This window comes from Nomascus leucogenys, chromosome 22a, assembly GCF_006542625.1.
Source record: "Nomascus leucogenys isolate Asia chromosome 22a, Asia_NLE_v1, whole genome shotgun sequence".
Lineage (NCBI taxonomy): Eukaryota > Metazoa > Chordata > Mammalia > Primates > Hylobatidae > Nomascus > Nomascus leucogenys.
The window spans coordinates 90,090,649-90,102,108 of record NC_044402.1 but is presented as its reverse complement, the minus strand read 5'-3'; the positions used below and the strand labels follow the sequence as shown (position 1 = coordinate 90,102,108).

The window sequence follows — 11,460 nt, the reverse complement described above, 5'->3', positions numbered from 1 at the left end:
GAATCCTTTCATACGAAAGTGTTTTATTACCCTTCTGCAGGCTCTGGGTTGGCTTTCTGGACATGTTTCCCAAGTTGGTTTAAACACACTGTTCTTGGTCTTGATACATTTGTGATATCTGATGTAATTGTAGATGAAAAAGAAAAAATATTATGGGAATCCTTGGTCTTTTTTGTTGCTTTGAAGAGTCCCATGAAGTTAGTTACAGGAGGTAATAAAGTCAAAGAATCTTTTGGTTGAATTTTAGGTTTTAATTTTCTTCGGTGCTCCTTCCCTAAAAATTAGCCACAATTAAATGTCTCTCCTGAGAGCCCTAGGTGTAGTCTCATTACTTCTAGTTCTATGTAGTTCTATTTTCTTTACATAACTAAAACATACTAAGAGAACAGATGAGTACTTCCAGACATTTAGATGTCAGAGGCCAAAAATTTGTGGGGACCACTATATGGTTTGCTAGCTTGTTATGTCAAGTTAGTACCAATAAAAGAACAAATACTATTTTAAATATCATTATGTAAAATAAAGAATATTTTAACACTAAAAAAAGTGTAAAAGGCATTATCTCAAAATGATGGACTTGACATTGAATGAAATTAATTTTATCAGAAACGTGCTACCTTGTCCTTATTTTTACTTATGTTACCACAAACCTGTGAAAACTTCATCAGATCATGACTGATAAACAGGTTGTTGTGTAGAAACCAGTGTTAAAGTGAAGAGTGAACTGACTTTATTCTTTTATGTAAATTACTCTTACATTCAAGAAGCTATATAAAAAATGGATGCTCTTCTACCCATGATATTCTATATATATTTGTATATAGCCTCCCCACATACCTAGCTTCCCTCATATACTCGCTGAATACATGAAATTGTTTCCTCTCCTTTTACTGTCTTTTTAAATTCTCTCTCTTTCTGTTTGTGACTCTAGCAAACTGATCTTGACTTCTGAATGTTTCTATCCTTGATTTTCGTGATAGAACAACATATCAAGACTGATTTTGGTCCTGCACAAACAAGCACTAAGCAGATATGTGAAATTAATAAGTAATTTATATTCCCTATTACATATCTAATAGGAAAGGATAAATAATATGAGATCTGGACTCTGATCTCTGCAGATCTAGTCCATTCAAGTGTAATGTACCAACTATGTACAAAACTATATAGAGTATCAATGGAAAAAATGTGGTCTCTGCCCTGAGAATTCAGATAGGTAAGTTCTTTCAGATATAAAACAGCAAAGTCATATTTACAGGTCGTTTAAATAATGACTTATTTCTATGCATGGTTTGAGAAAAGCAAAATAAGACAGGGGTCACTTTCAAGTGATACTAGTAGGGAAGGCCTTACAGAAAATGATTAATATGGGCTTGTAATTAGGAATATTTTAGGTAGACAGAATTACAAAAGAGAAGTATGCAGGTAAACTTTTTTGTGGGGGTACCCTCTACTTTTTTTTTCTTTTTTTGAGACGGAGTCTCACTCTGTCACCCAGGCCAGAGTGCAGTGGTGCGATCTCAGCTGACTGCAGCCTCTGTCTCCCAGGTTCAAGCGATTCTCTTGCGTCAGCCTCCCAAGTAGCTGGGATTACAGGCACACGCCACCACGCCTGGCTAATTTTTGTATTAGTAGTAGTAGTAGTAGTAGTAGTAGTAGTAGTAGTAGTAGTAGTAGTAGTAGTAGTAGTAGTAGAGATGGGGTTTCACCATATTGGCTAGGCTGATGTTGAACTCCTGACCTCAAGTGATCTGCCCAGCTCGGCCTCCCAAAGTGCTGGGATTACAGGCATGAGCCACTGTGCCCAGCCTACATTTTGAATTTTTAGAGATGGAATACAGAATTATAAAGTGTCTGGGCTAGAAGGTACTTCATAGATAAAAGAAAAATCAATTACCTTTTTTAAAGATAGGAATTATGGATGGTCCTCCATTCTTCTCCAGACTAAAAGGAAAACATTTTTGTCATTAAAATAAATGAAGACATAATGCACCCAGAAAAAAATATATGAAGAAATATATGAAGACTTACAGTACCAGGTTTAATGCCTCATGGCCTAATTCATACATGTTACCTCCACTAACTCTGCATGTTACCTGTAAGTATTTTATATTCAGTCACTCATTTACTCACTTATTTACTCCAAACATTTGGAACATTAAATCTGCTTGAAGTGATGAGGGAAAGTGTTACAGAAGAAGAGACACTTCAGCTGGGTTTTGAAGAAGATAGGTCTGAGAAAGGGGTATATTTTTCTAATTCCTACAAAGTCATCACATGGGCTAGCTGTGGGAGTGACTGTGTAAAATACCACTTACATTATTTATCTTAATTCCTTGAACCAATGAAAATTATTTAGAATTATCAATTATAACAGTTATAATTTTAGGTTCCCTGGCTTATAAAATTAGGTCACCCATTTTAGACTTTCAGCTTTTCAAAGAATTAAAGTGGCTCCAAAGATGTACTCATCATTCTCTGTAATTAAAATTGATGTAGAATTTATGTTTGTACATGGGTCCTATTTGGATGCATTATTGGATCCTATTCTCTTCCATTATCATAGAGTTAACATATCTTGAGTAGTTCTATTTCCTATGTATGAATATCACTACTTGGAGAGAAGACTTGTAATTCAGCTACATTTACACAAGAGAAAATATACCCATAGTAAAGAGATTCTCCTCTCCTCCCTTTTTGGGAGGATTTAAGTTTGTGATGAAACCACAACATTGAGTCGAAATCCTCTGAATAAATTCCTGGCAAACTTCACTGTAACTAACCACTAAGTCTAATTTAGCCCTGTTTCCACCCTGGGAATTTGGCCTAGCTTTGGATCTGGTCCAGAAGACCCATTTGATGCTAAGGTCACGGTGGTGGTCTTGTCTCAGAACTCTCAAATGTATCCCTAGTCTGCTAAAAAGTGACTTCTTGAATCAGATGTTGTGGTAACCAGTCTCCCCAAAACTTTCTAAAATGTGAATAATCCTGGCCAGAGAGGATCTCCAAGATCTAGGTGTATTCTTGTCTGCACCCACAACTCTGGTGCTGAGTTGGAATTAAAACAGGTTTTGGCAATGGTCATTTAGAATAAAGTTTATCCTCTGCTATACAGGAGATATGTTCATATCAAGAATAGTTCCTCTTGTTGGATCTAACTAAACCTCATTAAAGTCTCCTCTATCAATGATTTCACTACTGCAACTTCTAACATAGGACCATACCTTAAGGAAGGAAGTCCCAGCAGTGTTTGTTGCATTTGAAATTCCTTTAAAAATGCTGGGTTAATACTTGCATCTCTGCTGATATTATTTTTTATACGAATGAACTGATTAGGTTTATTCCTGCATTCTTTTAATAGGATGCGGAAAGCATTTGCATTGTATGTTAAGTAGCCAAGAGCAGAAGAACAAGCTGCACGAACCTAAGTGAAGAAACAATTCTTTCTTAACCAATGGGCTTTGTTCTTAAAATATCTTAATGTTCTAATAGCTACTTCATAGGAAAGTCTCTGTAAGGGAGGGAGCAAGTGTGAGCAAATATGTATGCAAACAAATGGCAATGTATAGATGGAAGCTTAACTGCCATATTTTTACAGAGAGCTGTCAACTGCCACTGATTTCTAGTGGTTGTTCTCAATCTTAACTGCATTTTAGAACCACCTGGAGTGTTTAAAAAAAAAAAAAAAGCCCACCAACTAAATCAGAATCCTTTCAGGGTAGAATCTGGGCGTGTGTGTGTGTGTGTGTGTGTGTGTGTGTGTGTGTGTGTCAGGTAATTCTAATGTGCCACCAAAGAAAGAACCTTTGAGTTTGAACTAAGGTAGTGGAGTGCAACCCTGACAATGCATTAGCATCACCTATATAACTTTGACAATTATCCCTGGGTTCCATCCCTAGAAACTCTTATCTAATTATTTTGTTTATTGTTCTCAAAGGAGTAGGAACAGACACTTTGGAGAATAGCTAAGTGGTACATATAGGAAAGCTGAACTCTTGGTAACAGAAATCTTAGAGAAAGCAACTCATTTATTTATTTATTACTTAAAAAAAATTTTTTTTTTTTAACATTCAGATATTACAAGAGCAACTCACTTTTCCACTGGCAAAAACAGAGAAAGAAGCACAAGTATCAGGCCACAGGACTCTAGAAAAAATAGTTCTTTGAAGAAAATACCCTCTGTCTATGACTCATAAGTTGGTCATATGATTAATTAAAGTATGTTCCTGGCCAGTTGTAGGGAATATGATAGTAGCATAAAAAGTTTGATAGAATGAACATATTGGTCTTTATGTTGGCATCCGGTTGCTCTGTATGCTCATATGTCTTCTACACCTTGAACCCTGGACCTGTAGTTCAGCTGCTGGAAACTTGTTCAAAATGCAAATTCTAGGGCCCACCTCAAATGTATTGGCTCAGAAACTCTAGGAATGGGGCCAAGCAATATAACAGGCCCTCCAGGTGATTCTGATATACCCTAAAGGTGGAGTAACACTGCTTTAGACCTTAGTGGAAGAGAGTAGGGGAACACTCAGAGGCAAGCCACTGCTGTGACCAGCACGGCCTCTTTCACACACCCTTACATCTAACCCTGCTTGACACGTAAGGAAAACTATCCTATGAATTCCATTTTCATTCATTTCAAATCATAGAAATAACTTAGATCAGAGTTCACCAGTTTTCATTAGATACTTAGCAAACATTTTAATTATAAATTTATTTGTCATCAACATACTTATAGATTGACAATTCCAGGATTAAGATGACCTATTTTGTAGAGTTTTGTTTTTGTTTTTTAAATCAGAAACTAATTTGAACAGGTAGTTCTTTTTAAATCTTTAATTGTAGTTGTTTTATATTGCTTTCGTGATTAAAATCCTAATTTTAAGTCTTAGGGTTAAAACAAATGTATATTTTTATAGGAATTAAAATTGTAGATGGCAGATACGTATGACTAATTAGTATTAGAAAAGTCATGTAATTTTGAGTTAGTAACAAGAACTATATTATATACATAACACAGTCATATAATTTTGAGTTAGTAATAAGAATTATATCTATAACACAATCAATCAGTGGAAAAATTAGTCCACAGAAAGAGAGGTCAATTATATTTTTAGCATATTTAATTTTAGAATTAGTTTTTGCTTGTTTTTACCTCTTCTATTCCTGAGTACAAATGATAGCAGAGCCGTTGGATTGTTCCTAATGTGGTAAATGCTTCTGGGATACCAGCTCTAGAATGAGCCAGGCTTGCTATTAAATTCCCTATAAATTAAGCAAGAAAAATGCTTGTTTTATTTAATTGATATAAACTTATAATACTTTCATTAATTGCACATAGCACTGAAAAAGTTTGTGTCACAAGACATCTCTGTCAATGAAGCAGCACTGAGAAAAAGCATGCATATGTAAATATAGAATAAACTCCCCAAAATTACAGTTTGGTTTTCTGTCACAAATAGTATAAGTTAAATAGGTTTATGTAAGGGTGGAAAAATTTGAAAATTAGAGGTTTTCTTTCTCCCATATCTTCAGAATATATTTTGTTTTGAAGTTTTTAGGGTTTTAAAAATAACTATGAACATAATGATTTAATTATCGTAAGAAAATTTAGGCCGGGCATGGTGGCTCACACCTGTAATTCCAGCCCTTTGGGAGGCCAAGGTGGACGGATCACCTGACTTTGGGAGTTCGAGACCAGCCTGACCAACATGAAGAAACTCCATCTCTACTAAAAATACAAAAATTAGCCAGGCATGGTGGTACATGCCTGTAATCCCAGCTACTTGGGAGGCTGAGGCAGGAGAATCGCTTGTACTGGGAGGCAGAGGTTGCGGTGAGCAGAGATCGTGCCATTGCACTACAGCCTGGGCAACAAGAGCGAAACTCCGTCTCAAAAAAAAAAAAATTAATATGTCCTTTTCGCGGTTGAAATGGCTTTGAGTTAAGCCTTATTAATACTTTAAAATCAATCAATGTATTGCTTATTGAGGTTTAAAATCACTGAAGTTTTTACATAAAAAGAAATGTTTTCAGATTTAAAATAATAAAGTGTCCCAATAATTAAATGTGCAGCTAGCAACTGAATATTATTTCATTTATATTTGTTTGAAGATAAAAATGTATTTTCATATTTCTGTGTGGAGTATGTGGATACTTTATTGAGATATGATATGAGTTTTTGTTCTCCTTATATTTTTGTCTGGCCTCTATTATAAGCCAAGAAATTACTTGTGTTTATTGCCTCAGAATGGGGAAAATTGGTTGTATCATCTAAAGCAAAAATTGTCTAAAGGTAAGCTCTATTTAAAGTTAAAAAGACCCTTTAAAGATGGGAAGTTATAAATGGAAACAGACCAAGGGAGCAGCTAAGAAAGAGAACTAAAGTTTATAGTTCTCAAAGGAGTAGAAGGAGGAACTCTGAGTAGAGAATAGCTAAGTGGTATAAATAGGAAAACTGAATTCTTGGTAACAGAAATCAGTTTCCTAAAAACTTCTGTGCCTTTGGAGCCTCTTCTGGAAACCATGCCAACTTGACACCAAGCACATCAGTTATTTTACACTATACCTGAGGCCTGAATATCAAGCTTTGCCTGAGATACGCTGGACATGCATATGACTGGTTGTGGAGTGCAGAGAAAGTCCAGTAATTTCTGAGATTTGTGTCTCCTCATCCTGGAAGAATTAATTTAATATTTGAAAGCCAATGTAATATGGCATTTCTTTCCTATAAGAGTTTGTGGAGGCCAGGTGCAGTGGCTCATACTTGTAATCCCAGCACTTTGGGAGGCCGAGGCAGGCGGATCATGAGGTCAACAGATCGAGACCATCCTGGCCAACATGGTGAAACCCCGTCTCTACTAAAAATACAAAAATTAGCTGGCCTTGGTGGTGCACGCCTGTAGTCCCAGGTACTCGGGAGGCTGAGGCAGGAGAATCGCTTGAACCTGGGAGGCGGAGGTTACAGTGAGCTGAGATCGCACCACTGCACTCCAGCCTGGCAATAGAGTGAGACTCCGTCTCAAAAAAAAAAGAAAAAAAAACTGTGGAGTGTAAACCCACTACAGTTGTTTTTCAGAGTCACAGAATTACTATAACATTGAATTAATAATGTTATTTAGATTAAAACATATTTAATAACTTCTTTAAACTTTTTTTCTAGCTAGTTTCCATCAGAAAGTTTTCATTGCTTCATTTTTCCTTCCTTGCCATGCACATATACTTCATAAACATATAATTCTATGGCATCAAGTAAAGTTTCCTTTAGTGATCCATTTTAATTAAAAAACAAATACTTATTTGTTTATATCGGTAGTAGTCACTGCATATTACTCATTATGACCCTGCCTTATGTTACTTTAAGAGTGGCATAACAAGTCAATTAAATATTACTGATCACCTATTATATGTGAGCTGTTGGGTTAGGTCTGCAGTAGACGCAGTTATACAATAGCGTTAAATGTGTTGAGAACGCTATGGGACCATCTTGCTTTGCTTTGTTGCACAGTGATGTAAAGAACTTTTCAGTGTTAGCAAAATGTACACAACTGGACAAAAGGAAACCAGACAGAGGTACATCTGTGTAAATCTGCCACCACTATTATAAATCAGTTTTTTTATTTTGCTGTTGGTAGTTCATAGTTGAATTCTCATTTATATCTTGGAAAAAAAGTTAAGGGTTTGAAAAAGTAATTAGGAAAGCAAAAAGTCTGTATTCAGAGTTACTCGGCTTCTATTTGGGGTACAGAGTAGACACCCACTGTTTTGTGTAGACTTGCTGTGGAGTTCCACGTAGATATAAACATAAGTTCATTCTTTAAACTTGTGGCAGTGTATCAGGTGTATTATTTTATGATTATTCAGATTACAATAAACTGTTTTTGAAAATAGTTTTATGTGGCTAAAATTAACTTTTAGTCATTTCTTACCTGTCAAGACAATAGTAGAAGTCTGAACTGAATACAGACTATCAACTAAAATAGTAACACCTCTTGCAGACAAAGTAATATGGTCCACATCTCTAATGACTTTAGCCAATACAACAATCTGAAAACAGAAAAGAAGCAGAGACATTTTCTTTAAACATTTTCTACTCAGCTTCTCTAATTACACGTTTGTAATTTTTTATGTTTTTTTTATTCTTTTGATACTTCTTAGAAGGGTAAAGGGAGTGTTCAGAGGATTCAATAGAAGCAGCATGTGGTGGTGGGGAGAGTTAGGGTATTTGTCCCTGTCTGGTCATAGCAGTGATCATAGGGGGTACTATTATTCTTCCTACAATGTTTGCAACTTTTGCACCCTTTCAATATGGGTTCATAGAAAATACTTCTCTTAAAGGGCACAGGATAGAAAATGAAGAGAGAGAATAAGACTTCCCAGATACATACAGTTGTTACTAGGTCGAAGGATCAGTGTGATCAACTAAAGATTTGCAGTTAGAAAACCTGTCTTGGATGCTAACATGTTTTTCTACCTATTTCCTTTTAATATGGGAGTGATGAAAATAATATTACCTGATTGTCAACCTTACAGGCTTGTTATAAACATCAGATGAGGTATAAAGTCATAAGCAAGTGTCTTGTAACTTGTAAAATTCTGTATTAATGAAGAAATCCTCATAGATAATGGAGTTTTTATGAGGTAGAAGGGGCTTATGTGCAAAGTACTAAGTTTTTACAAATAAGTAAATGTTTTCTGGGCCTCCAAATTGTTGTAATTTTCAAGTTTTCACAAAATGACATATTTATTAATTTGAGGTGTTAATCTCAATTTTATACCTGAAATGCTGCCATTGCCTTCTCAGTTTCAACTGTTGATTCAAGAAAACGTTCAAAAATAGATATGGTCATTATTCCACTTTCCAATATTAAGTATTGTTGAAAGCGATTATTGAAGGCAAAAAGTGTTAATGCATAGCCTGCTCTTAAGCAAATATCCTAAAAATACGAGAAACATGCATTATAGTGAACTTCATTTATCATGTTACTCAACATAATAGACTTTAAATTCTTGCTTATTAAAGTATATTGCATTCTTATCACTGGGAGTAAAATATGACATTACTAGGGAAAAGAGATAACAGTTACTCCAGAATGTTATAACTTTCAACATTTCAAAGTAGAGTTGATAAGTCAAAACTTCCCTTGTATAGCATGTTATCTATTGCATTCCATACATTGTTGGGCATTCCATATCATCTCTTAAATTCATTTGTAAAATTCCATTGTACTATATTTTAAGGAAGAATAGGAGAAAAATAAGGTATTCTGAAGAATCACATTTTAACATTCTGAGCCTGGGCAAACAGCAAAAGCTAGTTTCTTCTGCAGAATTAGTCTGCTTGCCAGAGATATATAAGTATGGTAGACCTTCCAGAAAGATTCAAAAGATAAAATCTTATTACTAAATCTTATTTTTAATATTAAAAATAATTCAATATATTGTATTATTAGTATGTTATTTGAACAATGTATTACACACAGAAAGAACTCATTCATCTTAGTGAATTTTCTTTTCTTGTTTTCTTTTTTTTTTTTTTTTTGAGACAAAGTTTCCCTCTGTCACCCAGGCTAGAGTGCAGTGGCGTGATCTTGGCTCACTGCAATTTCCACCTCCCAGGCTCAAGCAATGCTCCCACTTCAGCCTCCCAAGTAGCTAAGACTAAAGGCGTGTGCCACAACACCTGGCTAATTTTCTGTATTTTTTTGTAGAGACAGGGTTTTGCTATGTTGCCCGGGCTGGTCTTGAACTCCTAAGCTCAAGGTCTCTGCTCGCCTTGGCCTCCCAAAGTGCTGGGATTACAGACATGTACCATTACACCCAGCCCTGAATTTTCTTCTGCCGCTATTAATCATAATATTAAAATGCTGCATGTACATACTGAAATATTTATAGATAAAATTATATGATGCTTGAAATTTGCATCAAAAATAATTCAGTAGAAGTGAGTAGATGTATAGATGAAATAAGATTGGCCATGAGACGATGACTGCTGAAGCTGGGTGGGAACATTTAGGTTCATTATGCTACCCTGTCATTTTATATATATTTGAAATTTTCCATAATAAAAATCACATACACACACATACACAGAAAAAAATCCCAGTCACCTAGCAATAGGCAAAAAGAAAGGTATTAGGTACAGTCAAAGGCTTGAGAAACTAGGTCTCGTTCATAGTCAAAGGGTGGATTAACAGACAGCAAAATAGAACCTAGAGCCAAGCAGGAAAGAGTGGCAATGGGAAATGAACCAAAGGGGCATGCTTTGTGTATCAAGGTGAGATAGAGTGAAGTGAGAGAAATATGCTAAGACTTGACCGATTTCCATTTCTTTTCCATGTAGGGTTCACTCCTGCAGTATCACTGTGGAAATCTACAGTAAATAGTTTAGATTATAAAGTGGCTATTAATGTTTCAAAATGAATCCCATAGTTTGACCGCTCCCACCATGCCAGCTAGTATCAGATACAGGACAAGAACCAAGTTGGCTATTCCCAGTTCAGAGGGCTAAAAATTAATCCTTGAGGAAAGACATATTTTTCCATACTTTTTTTCCCCAATGTCAACTGTCTTAAACTCTTTACTTCATATATATTTTCATTTACCTATCTACCAGGGTGGTTATACCCACTGGTTACTTACTGTTACTTTATACCCACTGATTTATGAATGGGAAAAGAGTACCTGTTAATTATGCTCACTAACCTCTTCAAAAGTATATTCATAATTAATTAGCCCACATATTTGAGTTAATTAAAAAGAGTAGAATAACAGTAACTAAATTAATGTGACTAATTTCATGTGGCTTGTGAAAATCAATCTCAATGGTCCATTTCATATATTATTCTAGTTTGGTAGCATGAAAATAGTTAAATTATAATTTAAAAACAACACATAACCTATTGCATCTCCATGTAGACAGTATCAATGTGGCTAGGAGTTACAAGAACCTGGGTTCCTGACTTAATTTTTATTGCATTCCTGTCATTATCCATAAGATAGCTATTCATTCAGTGACATATTTAATGTTGCTGAACACCCCTCCCTCCCCTCTAACTTCTACAACACATCTGTGTAATCTGAAGTCTCCCGCTACAGGTTTAACGAAGGACCACAGTCATTTAGTACTGTCTCTAAAGCCCTAAGAGCACTAATGTGCCTCTGCAGGGCAGGTAGTTTGAGGCAAAATATAGTACAAGAAACCCTAGAGGACTTTTAACTTGCCTTGTGATGAGTGTTAGAATTAAAAATTTTAGCCAAGTCCAGATAAATCCTTTGGTTAAACCTAGTTCTCTAAGATTCCCTACCATTTGTAGAACTGATGCACAAGAATAAATCTATTATAAGCCAAATGCAGGGTCCAGAGAGTGAAGCAGGTGGTAACAAACTGGGAAGGAAGGCAGAATACTTGAGAGTGGAATGTGTAATAAAAGGGAGAAGAAGGGTGCACATAAGGAG

General features: G+C 35.5%; 1 protein-coding gene across 1 annotated transcript in view; it reads right to left on the bottom strand.

Moving 5' to 3' along the window:
- Positions 1-3: 3 nt before the first annotated feature.
- Positions 4-11,460, bottom strand: part of ANKAR (ankyrin and armadillo repeat containing) — a 69,425-nt gene continuing 57,968 nt past the window's right edge. The window contains exons 18-23 of the mRNA XM_003253843.3: positions 8,781-8,939; positions 7,932-8,049; positions 5,159-5,268; positions 3,225-3,424; positions 1,898-1,944; positions 4-274 (exon numbers count right to left, since the gene is read on the bottom strand). Coding sequence (XP_003253891.1) covers positions 27-274; positions 1,898-1,944; positions 3,225-3,424; positions 5,159-5,268; positions 7,932-8,049; positions 8,781-8,939 — 882 coding nt within the window. The 3' untranslated portion in view covers positions 4-26. The remainder of the gene's footprint in view (positions 275-1,897; positions 1,945-3,224; positions 3,425-5,158; positions 5,269-7,931; positions 8,050-8,780; positions 8,940-11,460) is intronic.